This window comes from Monodon monoceros, unplaced genomic scaffold (genome assembly GCF_005190385.1).
Source record: "Monodon monoceros isolate NGI ecotype Baffin Bay Population unplaced genomic scaffold, NGI_Narwhal_1 Super_Scaffold_5, whole genome shotgun sequence".
Lineage (NCBI taxonomy): Eukaryota > Metazoa > Chordata > Mammalia > Artiodactyla > Monodontidae > Monodon > Monodon monoceros.
In genome coordinates, this window is record NW_021703782.1 from 15370338 (window position 1) to 15396536 (window position 26199).

The 26199-nt window shown below is 46.7% G+C and overlaps 1 protein-coding gene across 4 annotated transcripts in view; it reads right to left on the reverse strand.

Moving 5' to 3' along the window:
* Positions 1–26199, reverse strand: part of SLC39A14 (solute carrier family 39 member 14) — a 44684-nt gene that overhangs the window by 12741 nt on the left and 5744 nt on the right. For 2 of the 4 annotated variants that reach the window (XM_029202072.1, XM_029202074.1), the window contains exons 1-3: positions 14959–14992; positions 2959–3236; positions 825–1011 (exon numbers count right to left, since the gene is read on the reverse strand). In XM_029202072.1, the coding sequence (XP_029057905.1) occupies positions 825–1011; positions 2959–3236; positions 14959–14971 (478 nt within the window). In that variant the 5' untranslated portion in view covers positions 14972–14992. Of the gene's footprint in view, positions 1–824; positions 1012–2958; positions 3283–14958; positions 14993–26199 lie in introns of those variants that run through there. The other 2 variants (XM_029202073.1, XM_029202071.1) reach the window with 2 other exon arrangements.

Here is a 26199-nt window from a genome sequence, read left to right on the forward strand (position 1 = left end):
AACAAGAACAGACGAGGGCCTCCATTACTGAGGGTGGAGGTACTCTTGCTGCCGGGGGGCAGCCCGTTCTGAACTCAGCGGCAATCGGGGCAGACAGAGATCTGCCAACCCATCAGTAAATGCTTGTTGAGTCCACCTCTTGCTGGGTGCTGTGGAGAAGCCTAAAAATACACACCAAAGCTGCTATCCGAAAGCAGCTTACCTTTCAGATGGAGGGGCAGATGAAAGGCTATAGACCACAGGAGTTAAATAACGACAGCAGGAAACGACGTGGGGTGTGACACAGGTGGCACATGCTAGGTACCAAGTGCCAGGCTGCTCACACCAGCACGACAGGATTGCAGAAGGTCGATCCAGGCCCAAGGGAGCCGTGTGCACACACAGGCCACGGTGAACCACTGCGGCTGGAGCAGGGGTACCAGGCAGGGGAGGGGGAGGAGGATGAAGTGGGTGAAGTGGGCCAAGGGCAGGCTGTGAAAGGCCTTAAATGCTAAACTCAAAAATCAAGGTATTGGCCCCCTGGTAGTTTAATGAAAACCAAAACGGAAAAGTGACCAAAAAGAGCACCTCGAGGCTGGTCCAAAAGCCCCACGACGGAACGCTCACCAGCCACGCTGCCCAGCCTGGCAATGTGCTGGACCGGTCTTGGGAGTACACGAGATACCAGTATAGTCACTACTCCCGCCCTTATCATCGCCCCTCCCGACGATGATAAGAGGATGATAACCGGTCAAACATTCAGCGGGCAGCTCTATCTGATCAGCCCAGCGGTCCTCATGCAGACAAGCACGGACACCAGGCCCTGCCTTCCCGTGCTGGCTCACCTTCAACTGAGCTGGGCCTCCCCTCTTCTGTCTGCTCGTTCTCCTCATTCTCCTGGTTCTCGGAGGAGCAGGCCCGGGAATCCAGCTGCTGGAGGATGGTGGGGCAGAACTCCTGGAACTCACGCCCCCCAATCCGCAACTGGTCGCTGAGGTTGTGGGCAGCAAAGAGGTCTCCAGAACTGAAGCACTGAAACCAAGTGGGAGGGGCAGAAAGCCTCTTAGGACCCAAAGTCACACCTTGCCCCTGATGAGACTTCCAAGACGGAAAATAGAAGATGCAACTGTTCAAATTTCACGGAACCTGCAGACTAATGTCCAAGGATGAGAGCAAAGTCGTCCCTAAACTTGAAAGACTGATAAGTAATCTTAGAGATCAGCCGCCCATACATACCTTCCACTCACCCATCTGTAAATGGCTACCTAGAAGTTCTGGGAACAACCGAATTCCAATCATTATGACCAGGGTGTGGCTTCTGGGAAACATGCCTCTATGTGCATACCTGAAGATACAGCTTCTCCCAGATACCAAATCTGGCCACATTACAGCAGCCCAGGGAGCTATGACAGTAAAATGCAGATTTCACATACTTCTCCAGAGCTACTGAGCACAGGTGTCTAAGAGGAACAGTAGTCTCCTGGACCATATACAGTAATGTCCCCAGACTGCAGGATGTGTTGGCAGAGATTGGGAAAGGAAGCGGGGGGGAAATCTGAAGACTCAGGGTCTGCCATGGAGCAAGTGTGGGCTGCCCAGTGGGCATGAGCTCTGAGTTCCCTTGGGAAGCATCAGGTTAAGTGGTTCTCACACACCGTTCCCATGAAACACTGCCATTCTACTTCTAATTAAACAGTTACACGTCAGTCTTTCGCTGAGTTTGGTTTTACGTGGCTCTGTCTCTGAGGGAAACAGCCCTCTGGGAGTGCCGACGAGTGAGGGTTTCTGGGCCTGGTACTTCCATGGGGTCCAGTGGTTAAGACTTCGCTTTCCAATGCAGGGGGTGCGGGTTCAATCCCTGGTCAGGGAGGCTGGGATCCCACATGCCTCGCGGCCAGAAAACCAAAAAACAAAACTGAAGCAATACTGTTAACAAATTCAATAAAGACTTTAAAAATGGTCCACATCAAAAAAATCTTAAAAAAATGCTGGGGGCTGGACTCAGTGACCCCAAGATCCTGCTGCTGAGCCGGAAGGCCTCTGGGGTCAGGCTGCATGAGCCCCCCCAAGGCAGCCACCCCTCCGACTCAGACGTGCACGCCCCTGTGGTTCTGCATACACGCCACATGGCTCCCCCAGCCTAGCGACTCGGTCTCTCCAAACTCCACTCTCCTCCAAGGCGAAGCTCCAGGACACCCCACACAGAAGCTTCCTTGACCATCTAGTGCACACTCACCCTCACGCTTCTCTCATTTCTGAATCCTATAATGACTATCCAAGCCACAGCATCTAGCACTTCATTTGAATATCAGTTAACTCTGTTCTTGGTTGGCTGAGCTCCCCATCTTAACAGTAAACTCCCTAAACATGACTCATTTTCCTCTATTTCTCACCACACTCAGCACAGGGAACAAAGTAGATGTGCAAAGACGTTGCTGGCTGACTTATATTTGGCTGCCACACACAGCCTCAGACTCTGATTAGCCAAGAAGATATGGAAGACAGAACAGAGAACCAGGAGCCAAAAGACCTGAGTCTTAATCCTGGTCCCTCCAGAACTCACTGTGGGTCCCTTAGTATCTCAGTATATACAGGATATAATGAAGATCTGCCACCTGCACGTAGAGGTACTTTGAGGCTCACCTAGGATAACGGGCAAAGGGCTTTGCAGAAACTCTATTAAGAAATATTAGCTGACCCGGGAGCTCCAGCTTACCAGCAGTTCCAGGAGATCCCAGTGCGGCTCTGAGGAAGGGTCTGGAGGGCTGAGAGCCCCTACTTCATGGCTGCCCTTTGCTAAGGGCTTCAAAACACCCATGTAGGAGGTTGGGAGGCGCTGCTGGAGACTCAGACTAGCTGATCCCGGCCGCAGGGGAAGAAGTGGCCCCTCTGCTCTGTCATCAAGGCTCGCCTGCCCCCAACTAGATTGGGAACCTTGAAAGAACAGAGACGGTGCTGGGCAGAGCCAGGGAGCCTTACCGTCGAGAGGTTCCTCGGTCCCTGCACGGACTGGGAGACGTTGTCCCGGCCCACTCCCACGTCCAGGTGGTTAAGCAGGGCCTTCAGCTGCTGCAGGGTGAGGCTGTCGCCCTCCCCGTAGCGATGCATGAGGTTCTGCAAGAAAGAGGCTGCGCTGATGGCGGGTGTCCCCACGGACACAGCACGAGCCTCAGGACCAGCTGTCCACACGGCGAGCAGAGCCAGCAGGAGGCAGCTGGGGAGGGCTGGGTGCAGCAGCTTCATGGTGACAGGTGAGGCTGCAAGAGGAGAAGGCCAGGTGAGGGCAAGGCTTAGGACACCCATCCTCTCCTTCCACACCAGACCCGCCAGCTGCGCTCCAAACAGGAGGGTCTCTCTTCAGAGTCTGAATCCAGTTGGTATCAAAACTGACTCTTCACCCCTTCTATAAGGCCTCTGCCTAGCTTTTGAGAAAAATCCTTCTTTTGAAACAGAAGATAAAAAAACAAATTCAATAGGTTTGACCAAATTTGAAAAGAAAAAAGTATAGGAAAACTATGGGTGTTTAAAGTCCTTATATTTTTAGAGATACTGAAATCATCATGGATTAAATATCTTACTTGGGATTTGCTTCAAAATAACCAAGGAGTGGATATTTGCATTAGAGTATAGATGAGACAAGACTGAGCATGAGTTGATAATTGTTGGAACTGAGTGATGGGTAGGTGGGAATCCATGATACTATTCTCTCTACTTTTGTATATGTTTGAAATTCTCCAAAGGGAAATCTAAAAAAAAAAAAAAAAAAGAACACCACCACTTAAGGAGGGGGGATAAAAAACAGACTGGAAAAATTATACACCATCAAACATGCCAAAGGATTATTTCTATACTACCTAAATTAGGGAACCGACATGAAAAATACTCAGTCTCCCTGGCTTGTTAAGAATACAAATTTAAAAGATGGAGGGTGCTACTTTGCTACTTATTAAAATAGCAAAAGACATTTTTTAAAAAAGATATAAAACCAAATGTTAGTGAGGTTAAACAACAGAATAACATACTTCTGGGGGCTGTATACATAATATGACTCTGGAAAAGTTATACAATAATAAATGTATTTAAATCCTTTAATAACTCTACTTCTAGAATTTACACTAAGAGAAGCAATCCAAAAATAAAAAGGCTATTGGCAGAAAGATGTGTTGTGGTCAAGTGGATTATATCAATTTCATGCAATAGTATGCAGCTATAAAAAGGAGAATCGTGAGTTTAATGTTAAATAAAGAAGCAGAACAATTATGTAATCAGAGTTAAGAACTGAGAAGGAATAGAGAAAAAATGAAAGCTTCCAGTAGCAGGATGGATGATTTTTCTTTTGTTAATCATTTCCCTTAGCATAGTTATAATTTAACTTGTGAAATAAACAAACACCAGGAGGGGAAAATGAGCCTCCTATTTAATCCAGGCCTAGGAGCCCAGGCACTGCAGTTATTCCCATGCCTCCCCGGGGAACCTGGGGCTCTGGCATGATGCCTCACGTGGATCACTCCATCTCCCCGACCTTGCTTGGGACAGAGGAACCAGAGCAAAGTGGTTAAGAGCAGGCTGATCTGCATCCTGACTCTGCCGTTTACCAGCTGTGTGATCTTGGGCAAGTTATGTAACCAGAGTCAACATTCTACAATCACCCAGAGCGGTGATAGAGCGTACCATGGCCTTTAGGGTCAGGAAGACCTGGCTTGAATTTCCACACTGCCGCTTCCCAGCAGTGACCTTGGCCAAGTTACGTAGCCTCTCTCTCCGCACCTCAGTTTTTTCATCTATAAAATCTGTACCCGCCTCATTGGACTATTGTGAAGATTTAACGACATGAGCTTTGGCAAGGGACTAGACTCAAGAAAGCGCTCGATAAAACATGGCTATGATTATCGTAAGACTTATAATTGGCAGGGTTCCTCCACTTTGACTCCCTCTCAGATATTAAGCTGCCAATGGAAGCACGGTGGCCAACTTTACTCCACGCCTACATCGCACAAGTCCCCGACCACAAGCATACCCGGGACATTCCAGGCTTTAGGTTCCACACGTGGGGCACGCACAGAATCTGGAGACATAAACCATCACTCTTCAGTGAATATACTTTGAGTCACACAAATGAATGGATGAGGCATCAGCAAAAACCACAGTCTGTACAAGTGCTACTTTGAAACTGAAAGCTCTCAAATCTCCACCGAGACCCAAAAGTTACCTCATAGTGAGTAGGGTGGACCTTATCCAAAACAGCTAAACCCCACTGTACACAGAAAGCTGTTCTCCGCGCAGCCACACTGTGACTTGTCTAAGGCGTGTGCTGCACTGTTAAAACAAAGGGGAGGAGGGCTGCATGGGTTTAGGAAGGGGGGGCAAAGAGATGAGGACAGCAGTTAGCAGTCCCAGTGCGACCTTACTTGAAGCACCTGACACTCACTGATTCCTTTAAGAGAAGGCGGGACATTTATCCCCACAAAACAGATGAGGAAACTGGGGTTTGGGGATCAGGGAACGTGGTCCATAACCAGCAAGTAGACCAGAAATCGAATTCTCCATGAACTGAAGCCAGGTCTGAACGACACTAAAGTCAGGGCACTTTTAGCCACTGTCCCCTCTGTGTGGAGACACACACATACATGCCCCAGGTCCCATGCAGAAGCCACCAAAGCCCGCGTGTCTCTGGGCAGATCTACCCCAGTTTCTACCAGTCCCAGCAAGCACCCCAAATCCAGGCGTAAGGTACCCTGAAGACCTGTGGAGGAAACCCCCCAAGTGTGTGACACAGACAGGCTGTGTTACAGGGCTCCCTCTGCAGAATCATTTCAACAAAACAAGAAACCAAATCCATCTGCAGCAACTTCAGAACACTCACAAACAAGAGACACGCAAAAACACTTCAAGGCCGAGACACCTGGGGTACTTGTAGCTGTACGTGGACAGGCGTTCACGTCCAGGTAAGCATCGACTCAGAGTTTGCTCTTCAGTGACCCAGAGGCCCCTGGGAGTGGGTGGGGCGGAGCCCTCCCACCTGGCCTGCACTCCAGACAGGATGCCCACCCCGGAGAGTCAGAGGAGAATGTAGAAACAGCTGGAGGGCAGTAAGGAGTCCTGGTCCAGGGACCCTGGACTCGTTAAAGACACTTCAAATCTAAGTGACCCTGGCTTTTTGGCAGACATGAAAGGGGAGCTTTCTGCTCCAAAGGAGATGTAAGTTATTCTTGGGAAAAAAAAGAAAGTTTATAAGAGATTCTTTGGAGGAAAGAAAGAAGAGAGGAAGAGGACACATACAGCTCCGGAGCAGGGGGATGGTGAGGCTGGGCAGGGGTCCTCGCCTCCTGCTCCAGCTGCAGAAGGAAGCCCAAGCCCGTTCTATTAAGTCCATGGAAATGGGCGGCCCCGGGTGGGCCGTTCCCGCTGGGGAGCTGAGCCAGCCACCCTCAAGACCACCTTCCTTCCAGGAGGAGTAAGAAGAGCCCATGGGGCCAGGCATTAAAAACAAGTTGCAGGGCTTCCCTGGTGGCACAGTGGTTGAGAGTCCGCCTGCCGATGCAGGGGACACGTGCCCTGGTCAGGGAAGATCCCACAGGCCGCGGAGCAGCTGGGCCCGTGAGCCATGGCCGCTGAGCCTGCGCGTCCGGAGCCTGTGCTCCGGAACGGGAGAGGCCACAGCAGTGAGAGGCCCGCGTACCGCAAAAAAATAATAATAATAAAAATGAAAAAAAACAAGCTGCAGACAGACAAAGGCTCGAGTATGCTGTTGGCTCAGAGGACCAGGCTCCCTCAAAGTGGTGGGAAGAAAGTCACTGCCTTATTTTAGAGCCAAAAGAGCCAAAAAGCACTAGCATGAATATGACGAGGAGAAGCAGCAGGCCAACCACGCAGAGACAAAGATGTCGATGGAAAGGAAAACATCACTCCAGAGACAGCAATCCCTCAAAACTGCCCACTCTGTGGAATAACTCAATTAGAACATGCACACAATAAAACCAGGGCTCAGAGGTGGGGCTGTAAGACAAAAGGAGATGCAGGCTTACCAAAAAAAGACCAACAAAACCTCACTGAAGAACTAATACACAGATTCTAATGAACGGAGAACAGAATTCTGCCAGAAATTTCAAATAGAGATACTGACAAAAGAAGGTTTGAGATAAGCACAGTGAATGCGGACGGAAAAGGCAAATTAAAGCACATAGTGACGGCATGGCACCAACGCCAGGATAACTGGTGTTCCTGAAGTAGAGAACCTGAGACCGGAATAAAAAATATGTTCAAAGATAAAAAAACACATGATTTCCCTGAAATGAAAGGAAAAACAGAATCTGAAGATTGCAATAATACACTGTACTCCACAAAAATTTCATGCAGAAGGCTCAACACTGGGATGCTGCCTAGTGAAGTTACCGAACTTAAAAAGAAGACTTTTCCAGGAATCCAGAAGTAACTCCCCCGTCCCATAATATTTTCTTCCGAAAACTGTGAAATGTACTAAAACTTCTTTTAAGTGGCAGAAAATTCAGACTGCTGTCATCTTCTCCATAGCAACATTTAGCATCAGAAGAAATGCAACAGTGTTTACATAATTCTGAGAAAGAAAATATGAACCAATGAATATTATTCCCAGCTGTGATGTCGTACAAATTGGTAAAGACAACAGGCAGAAATTCTCAAGCATGAAATAAGTCAGAGACTTCAGTCCCCTTTCTAGGGGGGAAGAAAATGACATGATAATGAAATGCAGCTAATTAGTAGAAAAATAAAATGAAGGCTCAGGAATGCAAAAACCATGGGTAAGCATTAAAACCCTTCAAATAAGAAATAATTAAAAACTATGGGGATTACGGTTATAGGACAGAATCTAAATGTTATAATAATGGACAATTTAATAATATAATTAATACAATCAAGAGATGGAAAGAAAGGAGATGAGAAAAAAATGTGAAAATGCTAATGTCCTGGGACTTCCCTGGTGGTGCAGTGGTTAAGAATCCGCCTGCTAATGCAGGAGACACAGGTTCGAGCCCTGGTCCGGGAAGATCCCACATGCCGCAGAGCAACTAAGCCCGCATGCCACAACTATTGAGCCCACGTGCTGCAACTACTGAAGCCTGTGCACCTAGAACCCATGCTCCGCAGCAAGAGAAGCCACCACAATGAGAAGCCCGCACACCACAATGAAGACCCAACGCACCCAAAAAAAGAAAAAAAAGCTAATGTCCTCATTTTTCATAGCAGAGTCAATAAATACCATCTAAAATGGAAACAAGTAATTATAGATATGACTCACAAGCTTTATTTTTTAGCCTTTTTGGGGTCTTTTAGGAAATCATCCCTCTTGTGAAAGACACATTTCTTCATAGTCTAATAATTCCTTTAATTTTACTATAGTTTTTCTTTGGTTACATTCAGGGAAGTTTTCATACTTTTTTATATGAGTATTTTCTTTAATTTTTATTGAAGTATAGTTGATTTACAATGTTGTATTAGTTTCAGGTGTACAGCAAAGTGAATCAGTTTTATATATATATATATATATATATATATATATATATATATGTATATATATTCTTTTTCAGATTCTTTTCCCATATACGTTATTACAGAATATTGAGTAGAGTTCCCTGTGCTATACAGGTCTTTATTAGTTATCTATTTTATATATAGCAGTATGTATATGTTTATCCCAATCTCCTAATTTGTCACGTGCTCCCACGTTTTGGAGCATTTATATCTATTTCTCTATATGCATTTTATCTGTGAGCATGTCTGGAAGGTTGTCTGGAATAATGTTCACCTAATATCAGTGATGACTATTTCTGAGTGGTGGGATTTGGAGTGTTTTGCTTTGTTTTGTTTTTAACCTTTTTAAATGCATCATTGATGTGTCCCAGTTGTGTAGGTACAACTATATAAGAAAACATGGGTGATTTTTTTTTATAATCAAATCAGGGAGTTAGGGAGAACTTTCTAAGTATGGGACAAAACCTAGAAGCTGTAAAATTAATAATGTGACTACACAGACTGCCAAGTGTTCTATAAATAATTAGTGTACTCCCAGCACGCATGGTCAAACTAACAAAGGTCCAGTTCTCTGTGTAAGTCCCCACAGACACCGTGAGAAAACCAACAGTCTCGCAGCATGTACTCAAGTACATACCCTCCCTACAGGCTCTCTGGAGTCCGAAAAGCTTTGAGAAAAAACACCGAGCCTGTGGTCCTCCCTGCCCACCAAATGAACATTGCCCAAGAGGCCACTCTCCTCTCGGACAAGATGAAACTCCCTCCCAAGTACAGTGCAAATATCACGGCCTGAAAGCAAGTCCTCGGCCTTGCCCAACAGGCCCAGGGCTCAACAGGCCATTTCTTCTCCTGCTTCGCTAGGCCCTCCCTCCTAACTGCTCTCCCACATACCCTACAAGGATGTGCTCTCTCCTCTTCCAGCTCGCACTCCCAGAACCTTAGTCTCAGGCTTTGGCTCAGCCAAAGGCCACCCAGGGTGGGAGATTTCCACTGACAGCGTAGGAGAGCTGGTAGGGAGGGCAGTGGGGGTACCTGGAACTGGTGACCCACTTACTATACTGTCCCCATGGAACCTCACATCGCTGGGAGAGGCAGGATGGGAAAACTTTAAAAAAAAAAAAGAGTGGTGACCCAGAAGCAGAGAACAAAATTAGAACCACTAGCCTGCCGTTCATGGACCAATATTTACTGAGCCCCCATTGTGCGAGTCACTGCCCGTGCGAGGGAGGTTGGGAAGGGCAGAGGCCAGCGGCGTCAGGGCCCTGGGCAGCCAGCACAGGCGGCTGGGACGGCTGATTTAGCCACATGCTGAGCCCTGAGGGCTGGACCAGCAGGGGAGAGTTGTGCATCTGCCAGGCTCTACCGTCCCAGCGGAGCCTGGGCTTGCCAGAGCAAGGAAACCTTCCAAAACCAACTAACTGAGTCAGGAAGCTCGGTAAGCAGGAGCCTGCAGGACTCCCCCTACCAGAGGCCAGGGCAAGAGTCACCTCTATTCTCATTCATCCATCAACATTTCCCAGACACTCCATTGCAAAATTCTGACCTATTGTCCCTCTAAGTCCACTCCTGTTTGTCAGACCACGGGGCCTGGCATGTGGCTTAGGAAACAAGGTACTCACATCCACCACTTACGTCACCCATTTGAAGCAAAACTTCCCAACTTGTTATTCAGGGTCAAATAAATAAGTAAAATGTATGATCTAGTGGCTAAATCAGACAGCATGATGAGTTGGGCAGGCCTGGGTTCAAACTTGGGGCCTGCCACTAACCTACCACGTGCCCCCAGCACAATTAGGCTATGCAATGTCCAGGCTCTCAGGGGCATTCTGATAAACGAGAGAGAGAGCTTAAAGGTCATAGCACAGCAGGTACTTAGGTCTGTTCCTTCTGTTCCTTGTTCTCCAAGCTCTCAGGCCAATCCCCTCACCTAGACCTGAACCTGCCTATTCTTGGATTACCTCCTCTTCCAGGAAGCCTTCTGGGACCACCATTTGAGCACTCATCTCCAGCTACTTTGGACTCCTAATGACCTGGTCTCCCAGGGAGCCTTCCAGACAGATTTTTGTTCCTTGAAGGCAAGGGGGTCCTCCCCTTATGCTTCCCCATAGCATAGTGTCTGGACCAGTGCTGGGCACACGAGTGGGGAGAAGCAGAGAATTTCTGCTGGAAGATGCCAAATCCAACCTCCCATCTAACTGATGTCTGCTGGCATCACCCCTACAGCTTGATGAGGAACAGGTAGCTCAGTGCCTCCTTCCACAGACATTCTAACCCACCCACTACCACAGCTCCCCGGGGGCCCCCGGGGCCTTCAGACATTCCCCAAAGTCAGATGTCCAGACCACTTATTACCCTAGACTAAACAATCCCCATTCCTTCAATTTTGTTTATATTAATTGAACAAAAGGCTAGCTACACCTGCCGGACTTTAAAAAACTCTGTCCAAGAGTTCATTCATTCAACACATATTCATTGCCTACCGGTTTCATACCGGGAATAATGCTAGGGAATGCCTAGGACCTGCCCTCACAGAGCAGGGAAAACAAACAATTCAACAAGCAACTTACAAGAACAATGATGACAAGGGTTGTGTATTGATCCGGGTTCAGTTAGGCAATTTAAGCAGAAAGAGGTTTTGTGTAACATATTAAATGGCCCAGAGAATCATGGGAAGAGCTGAAAAAACAGACTCTAGTCTGAGCGTCCAGGAGCTACTCCCAAAATCACAGTGCAGAGTCAGTCGGCCAAGGAGCTGCTGCCCGCCGCCACCATCAGGAAGCTATGGCACAAGGAAGCTGCCTGCTCCAGGATTATGCCGCAACTGCCATGATCCACACCAGCAAATGGATGTCCCAGGGTCCATCCTGAGGAAGAGGATATCCACATATTTAAGACTAGATGGAGTGTAGCTAATTGGCAGAATGCATGTCACATTGCATTCCAGTGAAAGGACGTCTGGAAAGTGTCGTTTTTTGATTCTCTACTTTTAGTAGCTTGGACCATAATCTATTATCCAAAGTAACACACTTGCCAGTGAAAGGAGGCGCTATTACTAAACACACCAGGACAACAAGAGTAAACCACAGGGTTGCCTCAGCGTGGATGCCTGGGGAACAAGCCAAACAAACCGTCCGCCATAGGTCACAACGAGGAGCACAGGAAGCTTAGAGAATACAGCAGGGCGGTCAAGTCTAGTGTCAGGGGTCAGGGGAGGCCTCCAGAAAGAGACGTTATTTTAGCTGAGACCTCCAGGGCGTGTAGAAGTGGGCCAGGTGAAGGTGACAGGGTGGGGATGGGGCAGAATGTTCCAGAAAGATGCAGCTTCGTTTAGAATGCCTCGGCCAAGATGCCGCATCTAAGAACTTAAGAGTCCAGGTGTACACAAGAGGATGTGGCAGGGGCCAGGGCAGGCACAGGCCTATAGGCCACGCGAAGGTGGCTAGACCCCATCTGGAGGGCAGTGGGGATCATTTTCAGCAGAGGTACCACCAGATCTGTGTTTTTAGTATACTGGTCTGGCTGCAGTGTGGAGAACAGACTGGAGGTGGGCAAGAACAGAAGCCAGGAGCCCAGGTAGGCGGTTCCCTGGGTTCCAGGTGGAAGAACACAGCACCCAGTCTGGTCTAAAGAGCAAGGCTTCTTTTTCCCAGGTTCGATCCAGCCTGGGGTGCTTCCCTGCCCCTTGGGGCTGCTGGCCCCACAGTTTTCCATTAAAGACCTGCAGAGGCTCTTCTTTAGCGGTTACCAGGAGAGAAACAAGCCACATCACTGTCCTGCTAACCACAAGTATCAGAGCGAGTTGGAAAAGACCGCCCTCCACCCCGTCATCATTTCCTCAATCAGGCTGAGACCTCAACTCTCTTGCTGTAGCAGAAGGGTCATTCATAAATGCCAACTCCAACTCCCGGGCAGCAACACTGTGTGGGCAGACTGTGCCACCGAGGGCCTCTCACAAGAAGTCCCCAAATGGCTAAGAAGAGTCCTCTGAGAAGGGAGGTGGGCTCTTTCCAGACAGTGACCCCTTACAAGACCCTGGGCTACAGCAGGCAGAGGCACACTTGGTTTTCCTGGTGCAGGGAACCTCTCTCTACTAGAAGCCAGGCCGGAGGACAGCACCACTGCTCTGCCTGCAGCAAAGACTCTCCCTGCCCTGACGCCAGCCCACCCATCCCCCTCCCTCCATGTCCTGCTGCACCACTGTCTCCCCCTTTAAACCCTCCCATCCTTAAGCCAGCGTAAGCCCCCCCCCCCACTCCTCCTCAAAGATTCTGACCATGCCATCTCTTCAGCTGAGATGCTGAATTGGGAGTGATAATTTCTCCAGGAAAGTAGTTCTCAGAGTGTGGTCCCCACCAGCAGCATCACCATCACCTGGGAACCCGTTGGAAACACAAATTCTCAGCCCCACCCGAATCTGCTGACTCAGAGACTCCAGATGGGGTCCAGCAATCTGTGTTTCAGGAAGCTCTCCAGGTGATCACGATGCACACAGAGGTCTGAGGACCACTATTCTCAGAGGAAGGTGGTTAGATTACCAGATTTCTTCACCAGAGAGGGCAAGGAGCACTGCTGTGCAGTGGCGGCCCCTTCCCCGAGTTACCGCTCGTGAGCACGTGGCCAGGGCCCGGGTAGGAAGGCACAGGCTGCGTCTTGGGCCTTATATTTACCAGCATGAGTCATAAACGAGCCCTACTCTGAGGAGAAAGAGGGTTATTGGGAAAAAGAGGAAAACGGCCCATATTTCCAAACCAGAGACAGGAAGGTGGCAAGAAACAGAGGGAGATTGAGTAATTACATGCCTGAATCATAATTCCTCCATTTTCCCTCCCATTTCCCAAACCTCCCACATGGTTCATTCCCTGGCCCAAGGTCACTGGCAGTCATCATGGGATTACTGAGGTGAAAGGCCTTCCCTCAACCTCTGCTTCCTCAGCATGGGCCTCACCACGTGACAGGAGCGCCCCTCTTCTTGGGATTCAGGAGGAGAAAGCACTGCAGCGCACCACCCGCACTAGTCACTCACGCCAGCTCCATTCCACCCTGTCCCCTCCGAGGATCATGCTAAAATACCTACCTTCCATCACTTCCCCTACCCAACAGAAAAGTTTAGTCCCTCTGCCTGGCAGGCAAGGGTCCCTCCAACTAGGCTCCCATCATCTTTCACCCTCAGCTGCCACTACTCTCTTGCTGGGACCCTGGGCTCCACCTGAGACGTCTGCCCCTCCTCCCTTTCACCCCTGCACCCTCCTGTCTCCACATGGCCCACAGGACCAGGACTGGAAAGGCTGATTAACATATGGTAGAGACATCAGTCAGAAAGTTGAGTGTAGTCTGAATGTGTTCCAAGAACTCTCTCCACAAGTGTGAAGGGCCTGGATGTGCTGGGTTTTTTTTTTTAAAAAAGAATGAACTGCAGGAAAAAGCACCATCTCTGGTCCACCCCAAATCCTCCCCAGCACAAGTCCTACCCCATCCTCCTCTCAATCCTACCACTCTGTCTCAATGGTGTACTGTCTCACAGTGAGACTCCTAACACTTTCAGTTAACTTTCTTGGTTGTTTCATAACAACCCTAGGAAGTTGGTAGGATCTAAATAAATACTTGCGGCTCGAATATGTAAATACAAATGCATATGTAAACAGACATACCTTCACTTCTCCAGAGAGTGCAGAATGGCTGGGATACACTGCACTGGAGATGCAGTATTTAGGGCCAAGGGCTCAAGGGCAGGGATGCACAGTGCCTTCTCAAAGCTCCCTCTTGCCAAAGGTGCTAAGGACAGCATAAGGACCCCGATACTCTTCCCTTCTGCTTCTCCATCTCTGCCGGCCAGAGCTCTAGAGAGGGGCTGTCAAGAGCACACTCAGATGGATTCCAGAGCAAAGGCAACCACGTTTCTGGCTATCATCCTCAGATACAGATCAAGGACAGCAAAAGACCCACATGGACAAGCTCCCCTTTCTCAGGTTAAAATACCCCTCAAGGCAGCAGTCTCTAGACAACATGGTGCCATAAGTGACTTCCCTTAACAACACGATGTATTTCCACTTGCCCTCCCCCTCCCCCCCAAAAAACTGCTTGCCTATTAAAAAGGGATCAACATTCTAACCAGACTTAAAGGCTTACCCTCTCCTGCCAACACCAACCCCAAGGGGCAATCAGAATGCCACCCGGAAAGGGTATTTGATTTTAGCTTGCAACTCAGACATCCTCTAGTTTGGGTGACTTTCAGCCCCAAACAGAGAGGAAAAAAAAAAAGAAAAAAGACAGATACAAGAATTCTTGCAGCAGCACTATTCACAATAAGAAAAACTTTGGAAGCAACCCAAGAGCCCGTCAGCAGGAGAGTGGATAAACAAACTAACCACTTTAACACCGGAATAGTATAAGACAAAGTGAATGAGCTACAGCAACATTAGCACTGAGTGTATATTACAAGTTTTCAATAACTGCCTTTCGGGTGCTACTCACAAGACCAATTCATGCCTCAAGACCTCTCCTCCAGAAGACAGGAAGGATTGTCTGAATCTGAAGACAGGAAATCTGAGTGAAGGAAATGTTGAAATGCTGCTTGAAATAAAAATACTAAAATAAAATCAAATCTCTTAACCAGGCTTCCCGCTTCCACTGAGCACTCACCCCCAAACTGTCTGAGTCCCTTCTCTCTCTTTTAAGTGTAACATATATACACGTGAAGTGCCCAAGTCTTAAGTGTACAGCTCAATGAAAGAGTCATCCTTTTAAAGTACAAATCTGATCACAGCACTTCCTTTGCTTTGAACCCACGATGGCTTCCCAGTACAAGTGGAATCAAATCTGGGACTTCCCTGGCAGTCCATGGTTAAGACTCTGAGCTTCCACTACAGGGGGCACGGGTTCGATCCCTGGTTGGGGAACTAAGATCTCGTGTGCCGCAGCCAAACAAGCAAAACAACAGATGAATCAAATCGAAACCACTTTTCCTGGCCTATAAGTCACTGTGAGGTCTGGCCCTTGCTAATCCCACTGACCTCACCAGGATCCAGCCACCCTGGCCTTCTTTCTGTTCCTTTAGCACACCAAGCGCATTCTGACCTCAGGGCCTTTGCACTTGCTGTTCCCTCTGCTGAGAATGCCCTTCCCCTAGATCTTCATATCAAGTCTCAGCTCACAGGTCACCTTCTCAAAGCGGAGGGCCACCTGGTTTCCAAAAAAAAAAACCTACTCACAAGCCATTCAGAATCCCAACACCCTGTTTTATTTTCTTCTTACCATATATCACTATTTTACAGAGTCTTCTTTTGTTTTGTTTTGTTTTTTACATATTTATTATCTATCTCCTCCTACTGACTGTAAACTCCACAATGGTGGAGACTCACGCCTATCTTCTTCCCTGAGCCTGGAGGAGTGAGTGCCTGGCACCAGGAGAGCCCCCGAAGGATATCTCCTGAATGATGTATTAATTTCCCACGACCCTCTTGTCCAGGGCCCCCAAGTTTAGAACCTTACTGCTCTTTGATCTCAACCCCCAGTCGAACTATTAGCAGTTATAGGGGGAGGGACACCCTCTCCTGCAGCTTCAAGAGAGCTGAAGACCCCCAGAGAGCCAGAGAAGTCTGTCTGGAGTTGGAATATAAAACACAAGGTAAAAAATAAAATAAAGTAGAACATAAGGTGGGGTGGGAGACCCAAAAGTAAGGTGGTGGGAGAGGCACAGACAGGCAGCCTTCCTTCCCCATCCTGTAAGCAAATGTGCCGAGGACAGGCAACCATCTGATCGCCCTGCCGAAAATTCCACGTTAACTTTTCCCTGTGGCAGGGAGAGAAAAGGAAAGGAAACCCCGCAAGTACAGGCTGTTTCTAGAATTTCTCCGCTGGTCATGGAAACTCTGAGTCCCGGTCCCGTTGCTCACAATCTCTGTCAATGTGCCAACTGCAAATATCCTGAGGTGCGGGAGTGGGGGTGGGGGAGGGGCTCGTGGCCGCTGCCAAAAAGAGGGACTGGTGTGAGTAGCCAAGGTCACAGGCAGAATCTGGCCAGCAGAGCGGTGCACGCCACGGTTTACCCATGGTCAAGGCCTCTGCCGTGGGAAGCACCTCCACAGCATCTGGTGGATGGCAGGGGGCGGCCGAGGCGGGAGGAACGGGGACAGAATCTGTTCCTAGGGCTAGTCAGGCTGCCCCAGAGGGCGCTTTGGCTGGTGGCCCGAGTCTGGGGGTGCAGGCGACTTTGTACTTTTTGCGCTTTTCTGGGAAAGGTGCTGAGAACAGTTGTGGCTTGCTATCCCGGTTAACTCCCCAGACACCTGGTATCCGGAGAACTTGCCCAGCCTCTCAGAGGGGAAATGGTCAGCACTGACATATACATATGCCAATCAATGTCACTGGCCGGCCTTCAGGAAGCAGGGGGAGAGGAGGAGAGGCAGGGAGGGAGTCCAGGGCCTTCTGCCGCTGGCTCGTCCCTGGTAGAGAAAGCCGGGCCAGCTTCCCTGCAGGCCAGCATGGCTCCACCTCGCCCCATGCCTCACGTACTCTGTGCTCTGAGAAAAGCGAGTCCTGGGGGCTGGCCGAGAGCCCTCTCGCTTCCAGGAAAGGAGGAGGGTAGCCTGCAGTACAGCCTGCTCCCTGGGACTTGCAGGGCTCTCCTGATTAGCAGGACACGCGTGCCCCACCTCACTTTCTCCCATACAAACCAAACTTTCAGGCTTCCAGTAAAAGTGAGACAAACAGTGGGTTTGGGTTTGGGTCTGCCCTCCCCGGCCTTTGGGAGAACAACCCAGAAATCCTGGGAGCCAGGGGGTAGAATGCAAGGCCTTCAGGTGAGCTGGCTGCCTCCCAGCACCCACCCAGCCCAACCTGACAGCAGGGCATAGGGAAAGACGGCAAGGGGAGAAGGGGACCTGCCTAGAAGGAAAGGAATCAGTGAGATCCAGGAGCAAGTTGGCCCAGGGCCAGTCCCTGCCCCCAGGGCTGCAGTCAACAAATATTTATTAAGAACTTACTACATTGGGATTGACATATACACACCAATATGTATAAAATGGATAACTAATAAGAACCTGCTGTATAAAAAAATAAATAAAATAAAATTCAAAATTTTTTTAAATAAAAATAAATATAAATAATAAAAATTAAAAAAAATAACTTACTACACAATTTGTTAAACTACCCTTCTGAGAAATTTACTACTCCTACTATCTGTGGATAAGGATGCCAGCTTCGTAAGATTCGCACCAACGATGAGTATTAAAATAGGATTCCAGGGCTTCCCTGGTGGCGCAGTGGTTGAGAGTCCGCCTGCCGATGCAGGGGACACGGGTTCGTGCCCCGGTCCGGGAAGATCCCACATGAAATAGGATTCCCTCTTTGCCAAATAGGTTAAAAACCATTTTCATCATTCTTTTAATTTGCATTCCTTTGACTACCAGTGTGGCTAATTGCCTGTCACTCTCCTTTGCCCATTTTTGCTGACCCCCATTTATCTTTTTTTTTTTTATTGGTGTACTTAAGAGTTCATCATATGGTAAAAATATTAACCTTTTGTCACATGTTACAAATACTCTTCCTAATTAGTCATCTGCCCTTTAATTTTATTAACTGGTCTTACAAAATTTTTAAGCAAAGTCAAATATATCCCACTTTTCCTACAAGGTTTCTGCTTTTAATATCATGCCTGGAAAACCCTTTCTCACCCTGAAATTACAGAAATATATACCTATTTTTTCTTGCATTAAAAAAATTTAAATCTCTAAGTCATCTACAATTTAATCTGACATAGCGTGACACAGAGAATCTAACTTAAAAAAAAAAGCCAATTATCCCAATGTTTTTTAATCAACAGTCTATTGTCCTTGTAAACTTCAACTGCGGAGTCTATAAAAGGTAAGAACCAGAGGTGAAGTCAACTACATCCTTTGTGCTAAGAAAGGCCACAGGTGGCTGTTCTGTTGGTGAAATCTAAGTGCAGGGCTGTGGTGCCATCTCTTTCTCTTCCTCCCTCCGGCTCAGAGGTACAGGCTCGACTACCACGAGAAGGAAGTCCTATGTGCTAAGGATGGCAGAGCAGAAAGATCCACTGAAGACAGCCTGGGTTCCTGCAGGCACCACTGAGCAGGAACCCAGCCTCCCACGGTTAATTGCCAGATGCTTTACATGCTATTTGCCCAAAGCAGCCTTGACTGGACTCTAGTATTTGCATCTGAACACTCCTGTAACTCATCCACAATCCTTTCTTCCCTAATTTTATAATAATAAGAATTGCTAGGATGTATTGGTGTCTGCCAGGTACTGTGCTAAGCAATTTGTTTTCATTATCTCATTTACTCTTCTCAACAACCTTATTTTAGATTCCACAATACTTCCCTAATTATAAGTATCAATGACAGCTTTTCAGAGCAGAAGAAGATACTGCATTAAATGTACACATCACTGAGACACCTCCCTATTTCAGAAACATGAAAATAAAACAAAAAAGCATTTTAAAATTGAGGAAATATGGTATCAATCCCATTTTACAGATGTGGATACTGAGGCTAAGAAGACTTGCTCAAAATCATACCACAACTAGTAATAAATAATACCACTGTTGTTTGCTAAATTCCTACATGTACTGAGGTCTGTTTTTGGATGTTTCTGGTCTGTTCTATTTATATATCCTGTGTCAATGTCACATTTAATTTTTTATTTTTTCTGGTAAAGCAAGTTCAACTTCACTATTTTCTTTTAAAAATTGTTCTTGGCTATTCTTACACATTCATTCTTTCAGAAAAAAACTTTTAAAGTCATCTTATATGAAAAGACAACCCTCAGAATGGGAGAAAATATTTGCAAATGAAGCAACTGACAAAGGATTAATCTCCAAAATATACAAGCAGCTCATGCAGCTCAATATCAAAACAACAAACGACCCAATCCAAAAATGGGCAGAAGACCTCAATAGACATTTCTCCAAAGAAGATATACAGATTGCCAACAAACACATGAAAGGATGCTCAACATCACTAATCATTAGAGAAATGCAAATCAAAACTACAATGAATGGGCTTCCCTGGTGGCGCAGTGGTTGAGAGTCCGCCTGCCGATGCAGGGGACACAGGTTCGTGCCCCGGTCCAGGAAGATCCCTCATGCCGCAGAACGGCTGGGCCTGCAAGCCATGGCCGCTGAGCCTGTGCGTCCGGAGCCTATGCTCCGCAACGGGAGAGGCCACAACAGTGAGAGGCCCGTGTATCGCAAAACAAACAAACAAACAAACAAAAAAAACTACAATGAAGTATATCACCTCACACCAGTCAGAATGGCCAACATCAAAAAATCTACAAACAATAAATGCTGGAGAGGGTGTGGAGAAAAGGGAGCCCTCTTGCACTGTTGGTGGGAATGTAAATTGATACAGCCACTATGGAGAACAGTATGGAGGTTCCTCAAAAAACTAAAAATAGAACTGCCATATGACCCAGCAATCCCACTACTGGGCATTATACCCTGAGAAAACCATAATTCGAAAAGAGTCATGTACCACAATGTTCATTGCAGCACTATTTACAATAGCCAGGACATGGAAGCAACCTAAGTGTCCATCGACAGATGAATGGATAAAGAAGACGTGGCAATATATACAATGGAATATTACTCAGCCATAAAAAGAAACGAAATTGAGTTATTTGTAGTGAGGTGGATGGACCTAGAGACTGTCATACAGAGTGAAGTCAGTCAGAAAGAGAAAAACAAATACCGTATGCTAACACATATATATGCAATCTAAAAAAAAAAGGTTCTGAAGAACCTAGGGGCAGGACAGGAATAAAGATGCAGACATAGAGAATGGACTTGAGGACATGGGGAGGGGGAAGGGTAAGCTGGGACGAATTGAGAGAGTGGCATGGACATATATACACTACTAAATGTAAAACAGATATCTAGTGGGAAGCAGCCGCATAGCACAGGGAGATCAGCTCGGTGCTTTGTGCCCACCTAGAGGGGTGGGATAGGGAGGGTGGGAAGGAGATGCAAGAGGGAGGAGACATGGGGATGTATGTATATGCATAGCTGACTCACTTTGTTATACAGCAGAAACTAACACACCACTGTAAAGCAATTATACTCCAATAAAGATGTTAAAAAATAAATAAATAAAGTCATCTTATAAAGTCCCAATACTGTGGAAATTCATCCCATGGAAATTATCCTGAATGGGGGTATTCAGCTTTAAGGAATTTGATAGAAGTACATATTCAGCAACAAATATCTATCAAGTACAAACTTTTGTGGGCACAGGGAATAGAGCAATGACCAAAAAGACAAAAATCCCTATCCTCCTGGAGCTTGCATTCCTTCAGGGCCCATAATAGTGAAAAACTGCAAGCAATCTAAACATACAATAGAAGGGGATTGCTAAAGTACGGTAATCCATACAACAAAATATATGTAGTTCAAGTCAGAGATTAAGAGCTTAGGGTCTGAATGCGACAGAGCTCAGTGTGGATCCTGAATCTGTATTTACTAGGCTTTGAGTCAAGTCACTACTTCAAGACTTATTTTCCTCCTACAAGAAAACAAAGCTACTAACGGTCTCTCCCTCAGAGCAACTGAGAAAATTAAATGAGATACTGAGTATAAATACAGTGCCTGATACACAGCAATTGCTCAATAAATGTTAGTATTTGGTGAAACAACAAAGGATTAATCTCCAAAATATACAAACAGCTCAAGGAGCTCAATATCAAAAAAAACCAAACAATCCAGTTAAAAAATGGGCCGAAGACCTAATTAGACATTTCACCAAGGAAGACATACAGATGGCCAAGGGGCACATGAAAAGATGCTCAACATCACTAATTATTAGAGAAATACAAAATCAAAATTACAATGAAGTATCACCTCACGCCGGTCAGAATGGCCATTATCCAAAAAGCTAGAAGCAATAAATGCTGGAAAAGGTGTGGAGAAAAGGGAACCCTCCTACACTGTTGGTGAGAATGTAGATTGATGCAACCACTATGGAAAACAGTATGGAGGTTCCTTAAAAAACTAAAAATAGAACGACCATATGACCCAGCAATCCCACTGCTGGGCATATACCCTGAGAAAACCATAATTCAAAAAGACTCATGCACCCAATGTTCATTGCAGCTCTATTTACAATAGCCAGGACACGGAACCAACCTAAGTGTCCATCAACAGATGAATGGATAAAGAAGATGCGGCACAAACATACAATGGAATATTACTCAGCCATAGAAAGGAATGGAATTGAGTTATTTGTAGTGAGGTGGATGGACCCAGAGTCTGTCATACAGAGTGAAGTCAGTCAGAAAGGGAAAACAAATACCGTACGCTAATGCATATATATGGAATCTAAAAAAAAAAAAAAATGGCACTAATGAACCTAGCTGCAGGGCAGGAATAAAGAGGTAGACACAGAAAATGGACTTGAGGACATGGGGTGGGAGGACGAAGGGAGGGTAGCATCAACATATATACACTACCGAATGTAAAACACTTGGCTGGTGGGAAGCAGCAGCATAGCACTGGGAGATCCGCTTGGTGCTTTGAGATGACCAAGAGGGGTGGGATAGGGAGGATGGGAGGGAGGCTCAAGAGGGAGGGGATATGGGGACATGTGTATGCATATGGCTGATGCGCTTTGTTGTGGAACAGAAACTAACACGGTATTGTGAAGCAGTTATACTCCAGTAAAAAGCTATTAAAAAAAAAGTATTTGGGGGAATGATATGGAAAGATGTTCACATGTTAAGTGAAAAAAAAAAGTCTACAAAACTATGTACAGCAGACCAGTTTTCCTTAAAATGTATGCATTCATAGAAAAAATTAAATATATATAAGAAACTGTTATTTCTTGGTGGTGAGTTTAATGGTAACTTCTGTTATCTTTTTATTAGTCTGCAGTTTCTACAATGAACTTGCATTACTTCAAGAAGAAGGTTAAGGGAGTTTCCTGGTGCTCTAGTGGTTAGGATTTGGCATGCTTTCACTGCTGTGGCTAGGGTTCAATACCTGGTTGGGGGAACTGAGATCCTGCAAGTTGGGCAGGGCAGCCAAAAAAAAAAAAAAGAAGAAAGTTCATTTTAGAGTTCAATTAGGAAATGGGGAAGGCTTTTTTTTTTTAATTTATTTTTGGCTGCATTGGGTCTTCATTGCTGCACATGGGCTCTCTCTAGTTGCAGAGAGCGGGGGCCACTCTTCGTTGCAGTGTGCGGGCTTCTCAATGTGGTGGCTTCTCTTGTTGCGGAGCACGGGCTCTAGAGTGCAGGCTCAGTAGCTGTGGCGCATGGGCTTAGTTGCTCTGTGGCATGTGGGATCTTCCCGGACCAGAGCTCGAACCCGTGTCCCCTCCATTGGCAGGCGGATTCTTAACCACTGTGCCGCCAGGGAAACCCAGGAAAGGTTTAATGATGACCAAGTGGAAGCCTTTTCTCTCCCCTTTTTAAAGATCTTCACTTAAAGTCTGGAGATGGATTCCAGTCCTAATCTGCCATGGGCTGGACTTCATGTGTGCCTGGTGCCCCAACCTGGCTGCCCCAGTGAGCAGGGCCTCACCTCAGTTCTCCTGAATCAGAGCTTCCTGGGTGAGATCCAGGTATCTGTATGCGCAGTTCTGACAGATCAACCTGGCTCTTGTCTGGGGCACTGGTCTGACATTTCAGTCTAGTCAGGACTGCTGGACTAGACACAGACTAGCTCCAACACTCTGTGATTTACAGAAACTCTTTGAAGTCAGTTCCCCCTCTCTGCCAAATGGGTACTACAATCTCTGCCCTGCCCTTCCTACAGGGAGATTAACACTCAGTGAGAACTCGTTGCACAGAGATGAACTGTTGGCATTGCAAAGTGTCTAGCATGTAGGGACTCTGAAGCCAGAGTCCTCAATCATTTATACTCACCTGGCTCTCAGATCTCTGTCAACACGAGGGGAGAAGGCAGCCTGAGGCTGGGCCCTTGCCTCCTGAACAGCCAGGCCTGCTCTCTGACTCTGGTCGAAAAACAAATCTCCCTTCTCTTTTGCAGCTCTGTGAACCACAGTTTACAAAGCACAGTTCCCCCCATCCTGAGCGTAGTGGGTTGAGTAATACCCCCACAAAACCAGGTCTACCCAAAACCTCAGAATGGAACCTTATTGAAAATTATGGTCTTTGCAGATATAATGATTTAAGGATCTCAGAGATGAAGTCATCTTGGATTTAGGGTAGTCCCTAAATCCAATGATGACTATGTTTATAAGATAAAGGAGAGGGAGATTTGGACACAGAGACACACAGAGAAGAAGACCATGTGAAGACAGAGGCAGAGATGGGAGTGATGCTGCCACAAGCCAAAGAACACCTGGAGCCACCAGAAGCTGGAAGAGGCAAGGAAGGATTCCCCCTAGAGACTTCAGAGTGAATGTGGCCTTGTTGACCCCTTGATTTCGACCTTCTGGCCTCCAGATCTAATAAATTTCTGTTGTTTTAAGCCACAGAGTGTGGTCATTTGTTAGGGTGGCCTTAGGAAACTAATACTTTGATGGTGGAATTAAGGCTCGATAACTTTTATCTGAGACTCTCTTGCTATGGTTGGCAAAATTCCAAGATGGCCCCCAATGACCCTTGTCTTTGTGTATGGGCAGGACCTGAAAATGAGATATCATTCCTGTTATTAGGTTACATTATCTTCCAAAAGGGATTTTGCTGGTATCAGCTGACCAAATTAGTTGACCTTACGATAGAGAAATGATCCTGTATGGGTCAGAACTAATCAGGTGACAGGCTCCTCCTGGCGAAAGGGATTTGAACCAGAGAAGGATTCAACATGAGAGTAACTTTTCCAGTGTGGGTCCAGCAGACCCCGATTTAACCAAGTGATCCAGGAAAACATCACTAGTAATGAGACATCAACATCGTGAATGCCTTGATACGATGCTCTTAAAAGGATACGACATCATTTTTGTGATATTCTTGCTAAAAATGCATGACCTTATTCTAAGGAAGAAAGATAGAGGAATGGTTACAGATTGAAGGTGACTAAAGAGAAATAACTAAATGCAACATGGGATGGCAGACTGGATCCTGGGACAGAAGCAAGATATCAGCAAAAATATTGGTAAAATTTAAGTAAGGCCAGTAGTTTAAAGTTCTGTACCAATGTTGATTTCCTGTTCTTGATAATTATACTATGGAGTGAGGGATATAAACGAACTCTGCTATGTTCTTTGCAACTTTTAAGTCTAAAATTAGTTTTTAAAAGAAGGTTTAAAATGAAAGGAAATGATTGAGCAGATTCACAGAGGTTGCCTCAGAGCCACAGGATTAAACTTCTCCCATACTTCTTTATAGTTGTCAGTAAGTATGCATTACTCTCGATATCAGGGGCAGGAGGTTGGATGGAGTAAGTAGACTGGTGCAAAGGATGTAGATTTGGGGCCACTGCAGTTGCTCTGGATAAGAGCAGGCTAGACCCCAAGACACCATTGCTGAAACGAGCAGCAAGTCTTTGATAGAGAAACAGCTAACACTTAGAGAATATTGGTACCTTAGACCCCAGAGCCCTTCAAAATAACAGGATCCAACCTAAATTTCTAGCCACGTCACTTGCTCTTTCCTCCATCAGCCACCCTGACCTAGGGTGACCACCCCTGCCCCAGGAATATACATCTCAGTGCCATTATCCACACAACTCTCCCGGCCAGGAGCCCTCCCTCTCCTCTTAGCTTTCAAAACTTCCCTCAATTCCACCTCTAGGAAGCCTTCCCAGACCACTCCTGCCCCCCATCACCTTGCCTTCTACCGGCCTCTTTAAGTATCTTGTCTGTTCCACTCAATGGAGCTTAACGAATGCCACAGATAGCATGTTAAGTTTCCATATGTACTCAGCTCATCCCCACACATATTTTACAAGCCTCTTTGGAACAGAGACAGTGTTTGCCTGTCTTCATGGAGCGGGAGCTCTCAGCTGAGCTCTGCTGGCTGGGCCCATCCCTGCAGCAAAGAGGCCCCCTCTGCTGTCACCAGTCCAGGATTCACTGACCAAGAGTCTGTTGTGTCTCTTCCCAAACTCCTTCTTTTTTCTTTTTTTAAATAAATTTATTTATTTATTTTTGGCTGTGTTGGGCCTTCGTTGCTGCATGCGGCCTTTCTCTAGTTGCGGCGGGTGCTACTCTTCGTTGCAGTGGGCAGGCTTCTCATTGTGGTGGCTTCTCTTGTTGCAGAGCTCGGGCTCTAGGCACACAGGCTTCAGTAGTTATGTCTCGTGAGCTCTAGAGCACAGGCTCAGTAGTTGTGGTGCACGGGGCTTAGCTGCTTCGCGGCATGTGGGATCTTCCCGGACCAGGGATCAAACCCGTGTCCCCTGCATTGGCAGGCAGATTCTTAACCACTGCACCACCAGGGAAGTCCACTCCCAAACTTCCTTATGCCAGTTGTTTGTTTTTATGATTCTAATTTAATTAAATAGTAACTGAAATATAAACAGAGAAAAAGTTTTGATTTCTACAAAAATGAAACTAAGTGATCTAGAAGAGCAATTCTGAAACTGTGGTCTTAGATGACACCTAGGGTCACTGAGACTGTTTCAGGTCTGCAAGGTAAACTTGCAGTAAAACTAGCAATAAAACTAGTTTTATTACAAAATTAAGATGTTAAAAGCTTTTTCACGCTCATTTTTGAAGCTACATGAAATGTCATGAATGTGTGCCTATGCAGTCTTAAGTTTTCTGAAAATTTCTAAGGTAGAAGTTTAGG